The following is a 19,832-nucleotide window of genomic DNA, read 5'->3' as shown; positions in this document are numbered from 1 at the left end:
CGACAGGACAATGTCTCTGACCCACCCAGTCTCAATTCCAGTGTTTGGTCACAGAGATCTAGCGTAGAGAGATGTAAAAAAGTCTTTGGTCTTTTTACCTGTTGTCTGATCTTTGGGAGCATCCCTTCCTCTGCCTCACTGCTGCCCCCTAGCCTCTGCAGTGCCAATCTCACATCTCTAGGAGATAAAAATTCAAAACAGTCAGTATCTATTGCCTTTAGATTGAATACAGCACATTGCTGCGCTGAACTGCTTGCTCTGATAGTGAAGTGGTTACAATAGTGATGTCCTGCTTCATAACCAAATGGTAGAAAGCACTACAACATTGGCCAAGAGTGATGACTAATGTTGCACTGCTTCTTTGTATCATTATTAATAACATTCAAAAAGTCACTAACATGCACTGGTACTCATGCACAGGCACAAATACACAGACAGGGCCGTAACATCCAAACTCCAGGGCAGTGTAATTGTGGGGTGGGGGGGGGGGCGTCCAAAGATGCTGCCAATCTCACCTACCGGAAGTTCCCAGGTAAAGTTTGCACAGCAACTGTCCAGGAAGTTCAAACTTCCGATGGGCAACTGCCCTGCACTGGGAACAATCCAATAATGTGACTTGAACCATAAACTTTGGATGGTCCGACTGCATTTCCCCCCAACCCCCACACCACTGGACACCCCCCGCCCCCCCCACCCTCCGCCCACCTCGGGCCACCCCCCACCCTGCCCACTGAGTGACACCCCCCCAACCGCAGACCCACCCCACCAGACTACCCTCTACCACGTGACTGCCCACCCCCCACCAACGACTACAGGACCCCTCCACCATGCGACTCCCCACCTCCACCACCATCCATTCCTGCCCAGCATTCCAACCCACCCCTGGCTATCAAAACACCGCGCCCCCCCCCCCCCACCCCCCCCACTCCCCAATTTTAACCTGACAAATTTACCTTCTCCCTTACTGGACCTGATTTACAGACACACAGCATGTCAATGTGACTTGATAAGAAACCCCCATTTCCAGGAAATGATTTTGGAGGCAACAATACGTTCAAGGAAGATTGGAAATGGAGCAGAGGTTATATTTTTGAGGAGAGAGAGAGGTGGTGACAACAATAATAGCTTCTTTATTTAGTGTTTTTAATGGAATGAAATGTCCCAAGGGACTTCACAGGAGCCTTTATAAAATCGAGTATGGCACCAAATCACATAAGCAGATATTAGGTCAGATGACCAAAAGCTTGGATAGAAGGTTAGGTTTTAAGGTGTGTCTTAAAGGAGGAAAGCGAGGTAGCAAGTCAGAAAGATATAAGAGGGTATTCCAGAGCTTGGGGCTTCAGCAACTGAACATATGGTCATTATTTAAAATTGGGGATGCACAAGTGGCCAGAATTGGAGGAGTGCCAGTGAGGGTGGAGGAAAGAAAGGTTTAAGAAGACAGTTTGTAGTGAAGAGAAACCAGAGTTTATGTTTATGTTCAAAGATGATCCTGGAAAAATGAGCAGTTTTGGCAGAGAACATGATCTAATAGTAATGGATGGTATTGTCAGATGTAGAGGCTTCATTAAGGGGGAAGGTGTCATCACCCCTCAGCCAAGCTTTCTTTGGGGCCACAATACTGATATAATCATCAATAATAAGCTCATGGATGGTAAGGACCGTGCTCACAAGTGAACAGGCATTCTGGAGCAGAAGGGCAGTTAGAGCTGATCCACTGGCAGAGTCCATTGGATCAGCACCAGGAGGGGGGTGCTGACAAGAAGCGGAAGGAGGTAAGAAAGATTAGCCCACAGCGGACACTCTGGGTGGGAAGCAATATTTCCTCAAAGCTACACGGTTGCATAGCCTTGCAGCAATTGGGAATGTGCTACATTGTGGCAAGGAGGGCACACAAGCTGTGGCCCTTTTAAGATGCACAGTCCCTGGCAATCTTAAAGGGACCATGCAGTGTAACAAACAAGCCATGCACAGCAAAAGGACAGTAGAGGGAACATTCCTAAGTCCTATGTTCCTATGCTGGGAAGATCAATGAGAGGATGAAATGGGGCAATTGGGGTTGCTGGTCATAATGAGCCAGCACTGAGTGCCTTGATAAGATTTTCAGAGGATGCTAAGAGAGGCAAAGAGGAAGCTATAGGTTTATCTAACAGGGAGTCAAGCCTGGGATGGTGGCTAGAGAGTAGGAAGGTCGAAGGGTTGGAGCAGGGAATTGGGAGGACTGAGTTTCTGAGTGTGGAGGTGAAAGGAAGGTGGGGGGTGACTAGGAGGGATAAAGAGAAAACAAAATAAAGGAAACGGGACTCTGGTTTAGACAGGTATCCAAATGTGCAAATGAATAAACATAGGGAACTTTCAAGTTATATAAGCATGGTTAAAAGGCAAAATTAGGGTGGATAGTTGCTGGCAATTAACATGGAATAGAGAGGAGAAAATGGGGAGCCCAGAGTTAAAGTCAGAGGCCTTGTGGTGGGGCCAGGCATGGAGGACAAGTGAGCCCTGAAGCTATTTGAAGGATCAGAGGAGACGCTGTTGGAGGTATTTCTGTGGAAATGGAGAGCCAGGAGATGTACAGAATCATTTGCGAGGCAGAAAAACAGGATTGAAGCTGAGGGTAAATACAAGGTCCATAGGAAGTGGAGAAATGGATTTCATCCCAAAAGAATAAATTTCTGGCTAGGAACCACACTGTAACAAAATGAAGCTAAAAAGCTTATAGGACAATCTCAAGGGCAATTAGGGATGGGCAATAAATGCTGGCCTTGCCAGTGATGCCCACATCAATAGCAACAATGTATATAAAAGCTCAACAGGCAATAACATGCACATAAAAGAGCACCCACATACACAATCCCACCCATGCACATACAGATTATAAAACACTCCCCACCTTATAAACATAAACCCACAACCACATATACAAATCCACCCCACACACACACTTTTATATAAACACCCAACACACATACAACCTCCACCCCCATGCACACATATACAACACCCGCGACACACAAACCCATGGGCGCACAGATATAAACCTGTACTCACATGCGGACACTCACTGATGGACACACATGGAGACACAGATTCACTCACGATCGAAGACACACACACGGGGACACAGACACACTCTCACATACACACACATGGAGACACTGACATAGGCTCTCACACTCACACACGGAGACACACACACACACACACACACACACACACATATGGACATATAACTTAGTGCATGTGCACACATAAAAATTCTCTCATATACACACACGTAGAAATCCACATGCACATACAAATCCGCACACGTCCACATGCAAGTCCACACACGTGCAAATCCGTGCATGTACAAATCCACCTGTGTGTGTACAAATCCACTCGTGTGTGTACAAATCCACTCGTGTGTGTACAAATCCACTCGTGCGCATACAAATCCGTGCATGTACACATACAAATCTGCACAGGCTCATGCACGTACAAATGTACGCACGCATATGTGCACGTACTCCTTCATGTCTTGTGGAATCAGGTCAAACATGGGCAAGAAAATCTCCTGCTGATTATTACCTGCCACTCTCCCTCAGCTGATGAATAAGTGATTCCCATGTTGAAAACCATTTGGAAGAAGCACTGAGCAAGGGCACAGAATGCACTTAGAATGGGAAGGATGGTGCCCATCACCAAGATTGGCTAGGTGGCACCACTATTGATGAGCTGGCAAAACCCTGAAGGATATAGCAACCAGATTGGGCTGGCAGCTAGTGGGAGCTGGAGAGAGAAACAAAATGAACAACCTGAAATGAAAATGAAAAATGCTGAAAATTCTCAGCAGGTCTGGCAGCTTTAGTGGAGAGAGAAACAATTAATTTTTCAGATCGATGACCTTTCCTCAGAACTGGAAAAAGGGATGTAACAAATTTTAAGCAGGCACAGAGACAGGAAATGGAGGAGTAAAACTGTATTGAAGAAGGGCAGATTGGGTGAATGGCCCACATTAGTGTTCTTTATACAAACAGGTAGGGTATAAGGAAAAAACTGAATGAATTGCTGGCGCAAAGTCAACACAGAGGATATGATAATGGTAAACATTATTGAGACACTGCTGCAGGATGGCCAAGATCAGGCACTAAACATACCAGGTTATAAGGTCTGCAGGAGAGACAGGGATAATTATAGAGAGGGAGGGAAAGGGTCTTTGTGATTAAGGATGACATCACTTTAATGTTAAGATAGGATATTATGAGATGTAAGCAGGCAGTGGAGGCTTTATGGATAGAATCAAGAAATTGAAAAGGACTTATGACCAGTGGGAAAAGGCCCACTGGTAGATAAGTGCAGAGATTAGACAAGCATTGTAACAGAGAGTGGTTTTAATGGGGAATTTTAATTTTCACATAGGCTGGAATAAGCAGACTTGCACAAGTCAGAAAAGTAGTGAACTTGTTGAGCAACCAGGATAGTTTTCTGTAGCAATATGTCCTAGAACCAACAAGGGAACATGTCACATATAGATTTAGTACTAAGTAATGGGAGGGTGCAGTTAGCTCAGTTGGCTAGACTGGTTAGTGTGTGATTCAGAATAATGCCAATATCACGTAAGTTAATTCCTGTTCTGACTGAGGCGGACTTGAAGCCTGCCTGCCTCCTCTTCCTACCCAATAGTAAAAATGAAAGCATAAGCCGTGGTTCAGCGACCCTCGAATAATCAAGAAGGTACCTGGAGAAGAGGGGAATAAGTAATGAGCTAGGTTTAGTTAACAGCCTTTGGAGTGTGTAAGCTTATCCAATAGTGATCATAATTTGATTGAGTTCAATGAAATGCTTGAAAGGGAGAAACACAAAACCACTAAAATTTGGGATTTAAATAAGACTAACTTCAATGGGATGAAACTGAGACTATCCACAGTAAACTGGGCAAATCTGTTAATGCATTAACCAGCAGAAGGTTAGCAGGAGGTGTTAAAAAATAATTCAATGTGATACAGAACCAGTTTATACCCTTTACAGGCAAGAGCTCTGCTTGCCAAAAAAAGAAGCCTGAGTATCCTCAGATACTGAAACAGGTCCGTGTCCATATGCAGCAAGACCTGAACAACATTGAACGGGTCTGGCAGCATCAGCGGAGAAGAACAAAGTTGACGTTTCGAGTCCTCATGACCCTTCAACAGAACTAAGTAAAATTAGGAGAGGGTTGAAATATAAGCTGGTTTAAGGTGGGGGGGGTTCTGTCCCCCCACCCCCCACCTTAAACCAGCTTATATTTCACCCCTCTCCTAATTTTACTTAGTTCTGTTGAAGGGTCATGAGGACTCAAAACGTCAACTTTGTTCTTCTCCGCCGATGCTGCCAGACCTGCTGAGCTTTTCCAGGTAATTCTGTTTTTATTTTGGATTTCCAGCATCCGCAGTTTATTGTTTTTATCTCTGTGAATAACATTCAAGCTTGGCAAGTGACAAGTAACATTCGCGCCACACTAGTGCCAGGCAATGACCATCTCCAACAAGAAAGAATCTAACCATCTCCCCTTGACATTCAACGGCATTACCATCGCTGAATCTATGACTTTCAACATCCTGAAGGTTAACATTAACGAAAAACTCAACTGGACCAGCAATAAATACGGTGGCTACAAGAGCAGATCAGAGGCTGGGAATTCTGCAGAGAGTAACTCACCTCCCAACTCTCCACAACCTGTCCACCATCTACAAGGCACAAGCCAAGAGGCAATGGATACTCTCCACTTCCCTGGGTGGGTGCAGTGTCAACAACACTCAAGACAATCAATGCCATCTAAGACAAAGCAACCTGCTTGATTGGCACCTCATCCATCCCCTTAAACTGACTCCTCCCACCAACAACGCACAGTGGCAGCAGTGTATAACATCTACAAGAAGCACTGCAGCAATTCACAAAGGCTCCTTAGACAGCACCTTCCAAGCCCATGACTTCTAGAAAGACAAGGGCAGCAGATGTATGAGAACACCACCACCTTCAAGTTCCTCTCCAAGCCACACACCATCCTGACTTGGAAGTACATTGTTGTTCCTTCACTGCTGCTGGGTCGAAATCCTGGAACTCCCTCTCTAACAACACTGTGCTGTGCCTACACCACATGACCAATTGCAGCAGTTCAAGGCAGCGGCTCACCAACACCTTCTCAAGGGCAATTCGGGATGGATGACAAATACTGTCCTAGTCAGTGACACCCAAATCCCTTGAAAGAGTATAAAAACAACTAAACATAAAAGTGAAAGAAAAAGCATACCAAAATGTATGTGTGTGTGCATAAATGTCAACTTGGGCCAAATGGCCTGTTTCTGTGTTGTACGCTCAATGTAACTCAATAGATGAACGCAGACAGGCACAGGTGTACAAACATGCATACATATACAAACAAACAGATAGATATATAAACACACACAGACATAATGATACACAAAGCTAAATGCAGAAACAAATATGCAAGTACTAAACAGATATACAAGCACACAAATGTGTAACTGTCCTGGTATACTTGACTGTCACCAAGTCCAGTAAGCCAGCTTCCCGGAAGGTTATGGTGAGTTCCTCTTGGCTGTTATAAAGATGTTGTAGCTGTAAGGTGACTGAGTTTGTTGTTGCCTGTTGAGTTCAGGATTATGTGCAATCCACAGTTCTCACTGCACCGATAGCCGCAGCTCATCAACTTACTCCCGGACAAGTGGGTTAAGCTCCACCAGAAGCTGCTCTCTCAAAATATTCTGCGTGTTAGCATCTCTCAAGTTCAGGGAGACAATACTGTTGCAGGCTTCCATTCGGATGCCAGGCTCTTGCTCGTAATGAAGTGCCCACAGGAGCAAATTCTTCAGTTGCTCAGTCACATGACCAATGGATCCTAAAGCTATTCCATCAGGGTTCAGGTTTGGTGAATCAACATGTTAAAAAAAAAATGGAGGACATCAGAAACTTGGTCTCAATACCAAATAACATCACTCACATCAAACACCTCAGATCAACTCTCCTTTTCAGGTCACTTTTAGATTGGCAAACTGTGGAGTTCCACAGAGGTCAGTGCTGGAGCCTCAATTATTTACAATCTATATCAATGATTTGGATGAAGGGACCGAATCTATGGTAGCTAAATTTGCCGATAACACAAAGATAGGCAGGAAAGTAAATTGTCAATTGGATATAAACATACCACAAATGGATTTAGATAAGTTAAGTGAGTGAGCAAAAATTTGACTGATGAAACATAATGTGGGAAAATGTGAACTTGTGCACCTTGTCAGGAAGAATAGAAAAGCAGTATTTTATTTAAATGGAGAGAGGCTGCAGAACTCAGGGGGATCTGGTACATGAATCACAAAAAGTTAGAATGCATGTACAGCAAGTGATTAGGAAGGCAAATGGAATGTTAGCGTTTATTGCAAGGGGAATTGAGTACAAAAGTAGGAAAGTACTGCTAAAGCTGTACTTGGTGAGACCACATCCGGAGTACTATGCACAGTTTTGGTCTCCTTACTTAAGGATATAATTGCATTGGAAGCTGTTCAGAGAAGGTTCACTTGACTGATTCCTGGGATGAAAGGGTTACTTTATGAGGAAAGGTTGAGCAGGTTGGGTCTTTATGCATTGGAGTTTAGAAGAATGAGAGGAGATCTTATTTTCTGAGGGGACTTGACAGAAAGGATATTTCCCCTTGTGGAAGGGTCTAGAACTAGGGTACACAGTCCAAAAGTAGGGTCTCCTATTTAAGACTAAGATGAGAATTTTGTTTTCTCAGAGGGTCATTGGTGGAATTCTCTTCCCGGAGAGCAGTAAAGGCTGGGTCATTGAATATATTCAAGGTTGAGTTAGGTAGATTTTGATCGACAAGGGAGTCAAGGGTTATGAGGGGCAGACAGGTAAGTGGAATCGAGACCACAATCAGATCAGTCATGCCCTTATCGAATGGCGGAGCAGACTTGAGGGACCAAAAGGCTATTCCTGCTTGTAATTCTGATATTCTCCTACAGTGAGTCACATCAGACCATCAGAAAGCAACACCTGGGAATTATAAAACAAAAACAGAATTACCTGGAAAAACTCAGCAGGTCTGGCAGCATCGGTGGAGAAGAAAAGAGTTGACGTTTAGAGTCCTCATGACCCTTCGACAGAACTAGGCGAATCCCAGGAAGGGGTGAAATATAAGCTGGTTTAAGGTGGTGGGGGGGCTGGGGTTGGGTGGGGAGGGAGAAGTGGAGGGGGGTGGTGTGGTTGTAGGCAAAAGCAGTGATAGAAGCAGATCATCAAAAGATGTCACAGACAGCAGAACAAAAGAACACATAGGTGTCGAAGTTGGTGATATTATCTAAACGAATGTGCTAATTAAGAATGGATGGTAGGGCACTCAAGGTATAGCTCTAGTGGGGGTGGGGGGAGCATAAAAGATTTAAAAATATTTTAAAATAATGGAAATAGGTGGGAAAAAGAAAAATCTATATAATTTATTGGAAAAAAACAAAAGGAAGGGGGAAGAAACAGAAAGGGGGTGGGGATCGAGAGGGGAGGTCAAGACCTAAAGTTGTTGAATTCAATATTCAGTCCGGAAGGCTGTAAAGTGCCTAGTCGGAAGATGAGGTGTTGTTCCTCCAGTTTGCGTTGGGCTTCACTGGAACAATGCAGCAAGCCACTAGAGCTATACCTTGAGTGCCCTACCATCCATTCTTAATTAGCACGTTCGTTTAGATAATATCACCAACTTCGACACCTATGTGTTCTTTTGTTCTGCTGTCTGTGACATCTTTTGATGATCTGCTTCTATCACTGCTTTTGCCTACAACCACACCACCCCCCTCCACTTCTCTCCCCCCACCCAACCCCAGCCCCCCCACCACCTTAAACCAGCTTATATTTCACCCCTTCCTGGGATTCGCCTAGTTCTGTCGAAGGGTCATGAGGACTCGAAACATCAACTCTTTTCTTCTCCGCCGATGCTGCCAGACCTGCTGAGTTTTTCCAGGTAATTCTGTTTTTGTTTTGTATTTCCAGCATCCGCAGTTTTTCGTTTTTTGTTTTTACCTGGGAATTATAGATCCCTTGGAGATTCATCCCCGGGAATTATAGACCCAATGGAGAGTCACCCGTCCAAATTACAGACCCATTGGAAAGTTAACCCTGGAAATTATAGACCATTAGAGAGTTGTACAGACAGACATTCGAAGCACATGGGAAACAAGTATTTAATTGAATGATGAAGCTAACTTTCCACATGTTATGACCATCTGTAAGGGGAAATGAAGACACCTACCCTTGATTGCGTAGGCTCTGATTTTCCAGATGTGGTCCGACTGCATCAGGTGCACCAGATGATTAAGGACCTGTAGATGACACACACAGCTGCTCAACATACTTGTGGTTTTCTCTGTCCCTCCTAATTTTTCTCCCTTTCCTCACGGCCCTGGCTCTTGATGGTAAGCAGCTCCCTTGGCCCAACAGTGGATGTTGGCAAGCTCATCCAACATGGAAGGACGACTCCCTTCAAATGTTCCAACTGGAAACACTAAATGGGAATTAGAATCGTGAACCCTGACTGCCCCTCCTCATTGATCCCAAGAGTCATCAGAAACTAATCAAGATCTGAAAGGCTGGCTCTTTTTCTCTTCTTCAGCCCAGGACGTGGAAGTTAATTGTAGCATTCCTACTGCCACCCCAGATGAGATAAGGTCATTTGGCACAGGCAGGTGTTGTTTGTGTTCTGTACGACTCAATACCAGACAAAGCAATGGCTTCACTTACTGAAAGCATCAGGTATGCAAGCTCATCTCTGATACAAATGAAGTTTAGCTGCATGGAATAGAGGTTAGATGCTGTCCATTGTGTGTTTGAGACCAGATTCTGGTTCATTAATTATTCAATACCAGTTCCATTCATAAGCAGATACTAGGCCTGTTAATTATTGGATACGAGACCTGTTAATAATTGATTCATTCTGCACGTAACATAGCCTGAGCTGGATAAAGCTAATATTGTAGCAGAATCCAAAAACATCACAGCAAAATGACTTTGATTCAGCACAGAAGGAGGTCATATGCTCCATCATGTCAGTGCTGGCTCTTTGAAAGTGTAGTTCCATTACCTTTCCCCCTACACCCCAATTCTTTCTCCACAGTTCTACATTTTTATCCTTTTCAACTATATATCCAATTCTCTTTTAAAAGTTACTATTGAATCTGCCTCTACTATGCTTTCAAGCATTCTGCCTCTACTATCCTTTCAAGCATTCTAGATCATAACACACTGTGTAAAAAAGTTCTCTGCATCTCCCCTCTGGATCTTTAGCCAATTCTCTTAAAAATGTGCTTACTAATTTTCCTAGAAATTTTCCTTGGAAAATTAGAAACAGCTTCTCCCTATTTGCTCCATCCAAACTTAATATTATTTTGAATTATGAAGGCTCGCTGCCCCTCCTCCTCCTGGATGATCCTTAAAAGCTTTCCTCACCCACATTTTGCTCAACTGCAGAAAGTGGGGGCCGGTAAAAGTATCCCGCATGTCTACAGGAAATAATATGTGATGTACAGGTCCCAGGAGAGTGAGAGAGTACTGCCACCGCCACTGATCTCATCTCTTCTGAAGAACTACCCCTATCCTCCAACCTCAGTCCCCTAACCCCCAAAATCCCACTTCAGCCTCCTTTCTAAGATCACAAGCAGGACTGCCCTAGTAGACCTATCATTTCCATCTATTCTTGCCCCACTAAATGAGGTTTTCCTATCTTGACTCTTACTTTCTCTTGTCCAGACTCTTCCCAATAACATCCATGACTCTTCTGATCCCCTCCACCACTTTTAACAATTTCCAGTTTCCTGGCCCTAATCAACTCCACTTCACTATGGATGTCAATTCTCTCTCCATCTAGATGGTCTGACAGTTCTCCAATTCTTCCTTGAATGGAGGTCCAAACAGTCTCTGTCCACCACTGCCTTCCTGTTCTCACATTGAACAACTTTGCCTTCAACTCCACTCTTTTCCTCTAAATAAAGGGGGCAGCTATGGGGGTCGCATGGATCCTAGCTTTGCCTGCCTTTTTTTGAGATACTTGGAACTTTCCTTGTTCCAGTCCTACTCAGGGCTCCTTCCTCACTTCTTTTTCTGGTACATTGATGATTTAATTGGTGCCATTTCCAGCTCTTGCCCTGAACAGGAAAATTTCCTCAATTTGGTTCCAATTTGGTACCCTTCCCTCACCTTCACATAGTCCATCTCCAATACATCCACTGTTTCTTTACTTGTCCATTACCACTCCCTTTGGCCCTGCACCATTTAATCTTTCCTGTCTTCCTCTCTATCACCTTTTGTTCTTTCTATCACCCTCTGCCCCCTACCTTTCACTTGCTTACAACCTATTACATTTCTAACCTTTCCCAGGTACGATGAAAGGTCATTGACATGAAAAATTAACTCTATTTCACTTCTCACAGGTGCTGCCTGACGTGCTGACAGTTCCAGAATTTCCTGTTTTTATTATGACTCAGTTTAATATCACTCAAGACCCAGGTGTAGCAACAGCATTCATGGATTCCCTACACAAAGGCAGATTAACGTGATGGGGAGAAACCATTGATAACCTGGATTTCTCACGTTCCAGCAAGAAGCCCTGAAATTTGCCTCACCTGCTTGGAGCTGCCTCATTGCCAGGACACAAGGTGCCAAAGATCAGTGCAGATACCAGTGACCTGCCTCCAAAAAACTCAAAGCTGGCAACTACCACCAAAAACAAATGTAAAATGAGAAGGTTGCTCAAGCTCTCACTGCAAGAAACCACCCACCTTTATGGCTACCTTCACCACCCAAAAGATGTGCACAGTGCTGACAGCCAGCACTTCTTGGGAGGTCATTGGGATCAATGATACCTAACCAGGATTCCTCAAGAATCAAGGCCCAAATGGAGAGATGTGACTTGCCAAAGTCGCCTACAATATCCTTGACATTGCAATGATACTGGAAGTGTAGCACCATTCCAAAGTCATTACCATCCCAAATCCAGGATCCCAAAAGCTAACATCCCACCACCATTCTGTCTACAGTCTACATGGAGGTTGAAGACTAGAGCTGCTTTCATAAACTTATCATCAGTATACAACACTAGCTAGTATGAAAGCCTGCTACTGAAGTTTTTCAACAATCATTTAATGCCATGGAGCTCTGAGGGTTATCAACATTCTAATGAGCAACTGTAAGTTCCACAGCTATCTTGTTGACAAGAAACCAGCCAAACACAGACACTCAATAACTGTCTGCCACAGGGCACCAGCCTTTTTCAATATCCATACGATGGATATATGCTGCACTGAATCTCAGAGGTTCATCTATGTTGATGACTGGGCACTGTTGACACAGACTTTACATGGAACAAGTAGGATGCTCTGAAGTGATCTAGGCCAACTGGAATGTGACTTCCAGATCTGCCGCCTCCACCCCAATCCAGACAAGACAGTTACATTGCAACTGAACAATAACATCACTAGGAAAGAATTCAACACTTCCTTCTGTGGAAGTGGCTTACCCATGAACGCCTTGAAAATAATTAATTGTCATCCTGGACAGAACTCCCACCCATCAGCCTCATCTTATCAACACTGACCAAAAAGTAAAAACAAGGCAAAAATGATCTGGAAACTCGCTGGGATGTCACGAGGAAAGCACAGACCAGACACTTTGCACCTTAACAGTGGCCCTAATTTATTCTGCTTCAGAATATTGCTCTGCCTCATGGTTCTACTCATGGTCAAAGTCCAACTGATTGGTTTCTGGTGCTTTTCCACATTTCCCACTTGCCATTTGGCAAGATGCCATGCTGTTCCATGAAAATAGTCATGAAGAACACCAACCTTCCCATTCATGAAGACTTGAAAAATTCACTGAGAAAGCACTTAGAATCATGCCAGCCATTCTAGGAAACAGCAGCTAATATTGATGCAGCTCATATCAACCCATATCCACACATGCAGCATAAAAAAACTAACCTCTCTCCACTGACCCAACAGCAGATGTGTCTGGCTCCAACTCCTCTTGAAGAGAGTGGACAGTGTTCAACTGAATCCACTTAGGATGCAGATGATGCGACCAACTGTTCCATAGTGGAAGATGGGGGATGGCCCAAAGGGCGATTATGGCCAGGAGACCTCATGGAACACATTACATCAACCTGTCCACTAAGATCCATTGCAGGAGGTACTTTATTTCTCAACTTGATATCTCAGGTGGCCATTAAACGGAAAGAAAAAATAGACATCCCATTATAAGCTTTTCCTGTCACACAAAAATAGAAATTGCCAGTGACATCACCCACTTTTTTTTCATGTGTAAGGCGGCATTAGAGCTCAGAGAAAAATTCAGAACTCACTCCACAGAGCCTCTTAGTGGCCAGAGCCTGCACTACGTTGTGATAGTTGAAACAGCCACTTAGGATGGGAAATGATAGAACAGTGACCGAAAATCCAAGTGACATGATGTAGCGTGGGAAGCAAATCCATGACATGTTCAAATTTTTAACAATGTATAAATATCTTGTTTCAGAGTGTTTAGGCTGTTGGCTCACAAGTCCAATTTTAACTATTTGTGGTCAAATCAGCTTTCTATCCTTGTATGCCTGTGGGTGGGGAAGGAAAAATCAGCTACAAATCCTGCTCCAATCACTATTAAAGACTCCAGGTTTGTGAGGACAGTACTTGAGAGTAATGTAGCATTGTTCATACCTTCTCATCTTTTATCCTCAGCAAACCAGCTGTCAGACATGCCTCTCTCCGTACACCAATGAAATCGTCTTTGAAACACTCTAGGAAGCTGGGCATCAGTTTTCCAGTCATCACACCGAGCTGACCAATGCATGACAAGGCCTCGATTCGGGTCCTGCAATCCCCTTTCTCCAATCTCTCCCTGCAACATAAGGCTACACATTACAATGTCCCTCTGTTTTACCCCTCACACACTGATAATCCCATCTTTTATCCCTCAAACACAATCCCTTGTTTTACTCCACAAACACAGACATGCCACTTTTTACCCTTCACACTGACAGTCCCCCGTTTCCCACCCTACACTCCTCATGACAGTCCCGCCTTTTACCCCGCATGCACTGGTGGTCTTGCCTTTTACCCCTCTCATACTGCTAGTCCCACGTTTTACCCTTCACACACTGACGGCCCCATGTTTTACCCTTCTCATAGTCCTGAACAAATGAAACAGAAGCAGAAGTAGGCCATTCGGTCCCTTGAGCCTGCTCTGCCATTCAATAAGATCATGGCTGATCTGTTTGTGTTTCTCGTTCTACATTCTCATGGGGGTGGTGGTGGTGGTGCTGCAATATTGATCAAGGAGCCAATTACTGCAATAAGGAGGGAAGGTTCTTTTTTTATTCATTCATGGGATTTGGGTATTGCTGGCTAGGCTAGCATTTAATGCCCATCAGAGGGCATTTAAAAGTCAATCAGACTGCAGTCTGGAGTCACAGACCAGGAAAGGATATCAGATTTCCTTCCCTAAAGGGTACTGAACCAGGTGGGTTTTTACAACAATCAGCAATGGTTTCACAGTCATCCAGTTTTTATTGGATCAAATTTCCCCACTGTGGTGGGATTCGAACCCAGGCCTCCAAGAGCATTAACCCGGGTCTCTGGAATACTCGTCCAGTACAATACCACTATGCTACTACCTCCCCACCTGTGCCACTGCCTTATCTCAAATGAGGCCATATGGGTAGAACTTAAAAGCAAAAAGGGGACAGTCACATTGCTGGGAGTGTACTATAGACTCCCAAACAGTCAGGGAGAGATAGAAGGGCAGATTTGTTGGCAAATCTCAGAGAAGTGCAAAAATAAGAGGGTAATAATAGTAGGGAATTTCAACTTCCCCAATATTAACTGGGGTAGACAAATGGTGAAAGGCTTGGAGGGGGCGGAATTCTTAAAATGTATCCAGGAGAGCTTTTTAAGCCAGCATGTAGAAAGTCCTATAAGAGATGCCGGACTTAGTTTTAGGGAACGAAGCTGGGCAAGTGGTAGAAGTGTCATTGCGGGAGCATTTCGGTGATAGTGACCATAACTCAGTAAGATTTAAGGTAGTTAATGAAAAGGACAAAGATATACCGGAAATAAAGATTCTGAGTTGGGGGAAGGCCGATTTTAATATGATAAGACAGGATCTGGCCAAAGTGGACTGGGAGCAGCTATTTGTAGGAAAATCATTCAAAAAGGAAATAGTGAGAGTGCAAGGCCAACTTGTTCCTGTAAAGGTGAAGGGTGCGACCAACAAGCTCAAAGAACCCTGGATATCGAGGAATGAACAGGATTGGATAAGGGAAAAAAGGGAAGCTTACAGTAGATACCAAGGGCTCAAAATAGAAGCCCTAGAGAAGTATAGAAAGTGCAGGGTGTTACTTAAAAAAGAATTAAGGAGAGTGAAAAGGATAACCAGGGAAAAAGTAGGGCCCATTAGGGACCAAAGTGGCAATCTGCATGAGGAGCTGGAAGATGTAGGTGAGGTATTAAATTAGTATTTTACATCTGTGTTCACTATAGAGAAGGACAATGTAGGTATAAAAATCAGGGAGGGGGACTGTGATATACTCGAACAAATTAGCATTGAGAGGGAGGATGTATTAACGGTTTTAGCAGGCTTAAAAGTGGATAAATCCCCAGGCCCAAATGAGATGTATCCCAGGCTGCTGTGGGAGGCAAGGGCACAGATTGCAGGGGCTCTGACATTAATTTTCAAATCCTTTCTGGCTACAGGAGAGGTGCCAGAGGGCTGGAGGACAGCTAATGTGGTACCATTATTTAAGAGGGGTGGCAGAATAAACCTGGGAACTATAGGCCAGTGAGTCTAACATCAGTGGTAGGGAAACTTCTGGAAAAACTTCTGAGGGACAGAATTAATCTCCACTTGGAAAGCCTAGGATTAATCAAGGATAGTCATCATGGCTTTGTCAGGGGGAGGTCATGTCTAACAAATTTAATTGAATTTCTCGAGGATCTAACTAGGTGTGTAGATGAGGGTAGTGTAGTTGATGTAGTCTCCATGGATTTCAGTAAGGCTTTTGACAAGATCTTCCATGGGAGACTGGTAAAGAAGGTAAGAGCCCATGGATCCAGGACAATTTGGCAAATTGGATCCAAAATTGGCTGAGTGACAGGAGGCAGAGGGTGATAGTCGAAGATTGGTTTTGTGACTGGAAGCCTGTGTCCACTAGTATACCGCAGGGTTCTGTGCTGGGTCCTTTGCTGTTTGTAGTATACATTAATGATCTAGACTGAATGTAGAAGGTATAATCAGTAAGTTCGCAGATGACACGAAAATTGGTGATGTGGTAAATAGTGGGGAGGAAAGCCTTAGATTACAGGATGATATAGATGGGCTGGTCAGATGGGCAGAACAGTGGCAAATGGAATTTAATCCTGAAAAGTGTGAGGTGATGCATTTTGGGAGGACCAACAAGGCAAGGGAGTACATGATGAATGGTAGGACCCTAGGAAGCACAGAGGATCAGAGGGACCTTGGTGTGCATGTCCATTGATCCTTGAAGGCAGCAGGACAGATAGATAAGGTGGTTAAGAAGGCATATGGGATACTTGCCTTTATTAGTCGAGACATTGAGTACAAGAACAGGGCAGTTATGATAGAGCTGTATAAAGTGTTAGTTAATCCACAGCTGGAGTACTGTGTGCATATTTGGTCGCCACACTATAGGAAGGATGTGATTGCACTGGAGAGGGTGCAAAGGAGATTCACCAGGATGTTGCCTGGGCTAGAGCATTTCAGCCATGAAGATAGACTAGATAGGCTGGGGTTATTTTCCTTAGAGCAGAGAAGGCTAAAGGGGGACCTAATTGAGGTGTACAAAATTATGAGGGGCATGGATAGGGTAGATAGGAAGAAACCTTTCCCCTTAGTGGAGGGGTCAATAACCAGGGGGAATAGATTTAAGGGAAGGGGCAGAAGGTTTAGAGGGGATTTGATTAAACATTTTTTCACCCAGAGGGTGGTGGGGAAGGCGGTTTCTGGAACTCACTACCTGAAAGGTAACCCTTACAACATTTAAGAAGTATTCAGATGAACACTTGAAATGCTATAGCGTACAGGGCTACAGACCAAGTGCTTTAAAATGGGATTAGAATAGATAGGGACTTGATGACTGGCGTGGACTCAATGGGCTGAAGGGCCTCTTTCCGTTCTGTGAAACTCTATGACTCTATGACCTTCCCCACGACACATGTCAAGTTAACTGGCCTATAGTTTCATGTTTTCTGCCTCCTTCCCTTCTTGAAAAGAGGGGCTTTATTTGCTACTTGCCGGTCTGATGGAACCTTTCCAGAATCTGGACCCAGAGGCTTGTCAGTCCGCAACTCCACCAATTTGCTCAATACCGCTCCCCTAGTGATTGTAATTTCACCAAGTTTCTCTCTCCCCTCCACCTTCTGATTTACAGCTATTACGGGAATGTTTTTATGTATCCTCTATAGTGAAGACAGAAGCAAACTATCTGTTCATTTTACACAACAAAAACAGAATTACCTGGAAAAACTCAGCAGGTCTGGCAGCATCGGTGGAGAAGAAAAGAGTTGACGTTTCGAGTCCTCATGACCCTTCGACAGAACTGACGTTCTGTCGAAGGGTCATGAGGACTCGAAACGTCAATTCTTTTCTTCTCCGCCGATGCTGCCAGACCTGCTGAGTTTTTCCAGGTAATTCTGTTTTTGTTTTGGATTTCCAGCATCCGCAGTTTTTTTGTTTTTATATCTGTTCATTTTATTCACCATTTCCTTATTATCTTCTATTAACTCTCCATTCTCACTCTCTAGGGGACCAACCGTCAACTTACCTACACTTTTCCTGTTTAAATAACCCTTCACACACTGACAGTCCCTTGTTTTACCCTTCACATACTGACTGTCCTGCGTTTTACCCCTTCTCACACTGACAGTTCCGCGTTTTACCCCATCACACACTGACTGTCCCGTATTTTATCCCTTCACAAACTGACTGTCCCATGTTTTACTCTCACACTCAGTTCCATGTTTTACCCTCATACACTGGATTTGTATGGTAAACAAAGAAAATATTTAAAGGCAATCATCTCATGTCCACCAAAAACAATCCACACCAGAATAACAAACACAGGAATTGCCAGATGAAAACAGACCAACGTTCATCAAGTTCACTTTCCACCGTTCTGATCATCATAGAATCACTGACTTGTTACAGCACAGGAGGCGGCCTTTCAGTCCATTGTGTCTGCACCAGCTCTCTGAATGAGCCACTTACCTGGTGCCACTGCCCACCTTCTCCCTTAATCCTGCACATTCTTCTTTTTCAGATAACAATCCAATTCCCTCTTGAACACCTCGATTAAAACTGCCTCCACCACACTCTCAGGCAATGCATTTCAGATCTTAACAGCTCACTGCATGAAAAAGTTTCTCTTCATGTCTCCATTGCTTCTTTTGCCAATTAGCTTAAAGTCATATGATCATTGTCATCAATCTTAATCCATGAGTCTACAAGAGACCTGGATGTGAAGAGAGGAAAACCTCAGAGAGTTTTGGGAACTATAGACTTAAAGCCATCTGCCAATTACTTATATACTGGATCCCAAAATATAATTTTCTGATAGTAATCCATCCAATACACATTTAAATGAATCACTACTGTTTCCAACATCTTCTTAGGGAGCCTTTTCCATAGATTGACCATTCACTCACTGAAATGCTGCTTCTGCCCAACTCCTAAGTGCATTTAAATTTGCCTGTTTGGGTTTAAGAATCTACTATCTTCATTAGCTTTGTATCAGCTTAAACTATTAAGAGGGGAGGGAACAAACGTAAGCAACCTAAACGTACATAAAACTGGACAGGAGAGCATAGGAAAGAATTAAAGGAAGGGACGACATTCATGGCAAGGGAATACATAGAATTACAGAACAGGTGTCTAAAAAGACAAAGTGAACCCTATTAAAAATAAATTAAAATGTCAGTGCAGCAATGCACACAGTGTCCATAATAAAACGTGGGAGTTGGAGGCAATCTTGCATTGGGAGGAACCAATCATGGTAGGGATTACTGACATGTGGCTACAGAAAAATCAGGACTGGGAATTAAACATTGCAGGGTATAACATATTTAGAAAAGATAGAGGGAGAAAATGGAAAGGCGGAGTAGCTGTTCTTATTAGGAATAACGTCATGGAAATAGAAATATGGGACACGGCTTTCAGCAAGGCAAAAATATAATTCATATGAATAGAGATAGGAGGTAATAAAGGCTCCATCACTCTAATAAGCACCTGATAGTGGGAGGTGGAAGAAGAAATGTACAGACAAATTACGGAATTAAGTAAAAGAGCACAGAGTAATGATCTTGGGGAATTTCAATTACCCTGATATTAACTGGTCAGACAAGGCAGGTAAAGGGGATAAGGAAATGGAGTTCATATAATACAGGACTTCTTTCTAATCCAATATGTAAAAAGCCCATCAAGATTTGCTCCTGGATCTAGTAACGCGGAATGAACCAGAGCAGATAAGAGAAGTTAAAGTAGGGAACATCTAGGCAATGGTGACCTTAATATATTACGCTTTAAGATGATGATAGAGAAGGACAGAAGTATGATGAAAACCAGGTTAATAGATTGGAGAAAAGCTGATTTTGAGGGGCTGAGAATGGAACTTAGCAAAATAAATGGGCAATAATATTGGTAAACAGCGATGTAGAATAACAGTGGGAAACATTTAAAATGGTGTTCAGAGTACAGGAAAAATATATTCCACCAAAAGGGAAAAAGCTAAACACTAGTGGAGCTCCATGGATGAATAA

General features: G+C 43.6%; 1 protein-coding gene across 1 annotated transcript in view; it reads right to left on the bottom strand.

Annotated features, from left to right (window-relative positions):
• Nucleotides 1-6,543: 6,543 nt before the first annotated feature.
• The window catches only part of heatr4 (HEAT repeat containing 4), an 84,681-nt gene continuing 71,392 nt past the window's right edge, over nt 6,544-19,832 (bottom strand). Inside the window, exons 10-12 of the mRNA XM_041214168.1 lie at nt 13,722-13,902; nt 9,272-9,341; nt 6,544-6,880 (exon numbers count right to left, since the gene is read on the bottom strand). Coding sequence (XP_041070102.1) covers nt 6,687-6,880; nt 9,272-9,341; nt 13,722-13,902 — 445 coding nt within the window. The 3' untranslated portion in view covers nt 6,544-6,686. The remainder of the gene's footprint in view (nt 6,881-9,271; nt 9,342-13,721; nt 13,903-19,832) is intronic.

The sequence above is a fragment of the Carcharodon carcharias genome, chromosome 20 (assembly GCF_017639515.1).
Source record: "Carcharodon carcharias isolate sCarCar2 chromosome 20, sCarCar2.pri, whole genome shotgun sequence".
NCBI classification, from domain to species: domain Eukaryota; kingdom Metazoa; phylum Chordata; class Chondrichthyes; order Lamniformes; family Lamnidae; genus Carcharodon; species Carcharodon carcharias.
The sequence above is the reverse complement of the archived record's forward strand: the minus strand, read 5'-3'. Positions and strand labels throughout refer to the sequence as shown.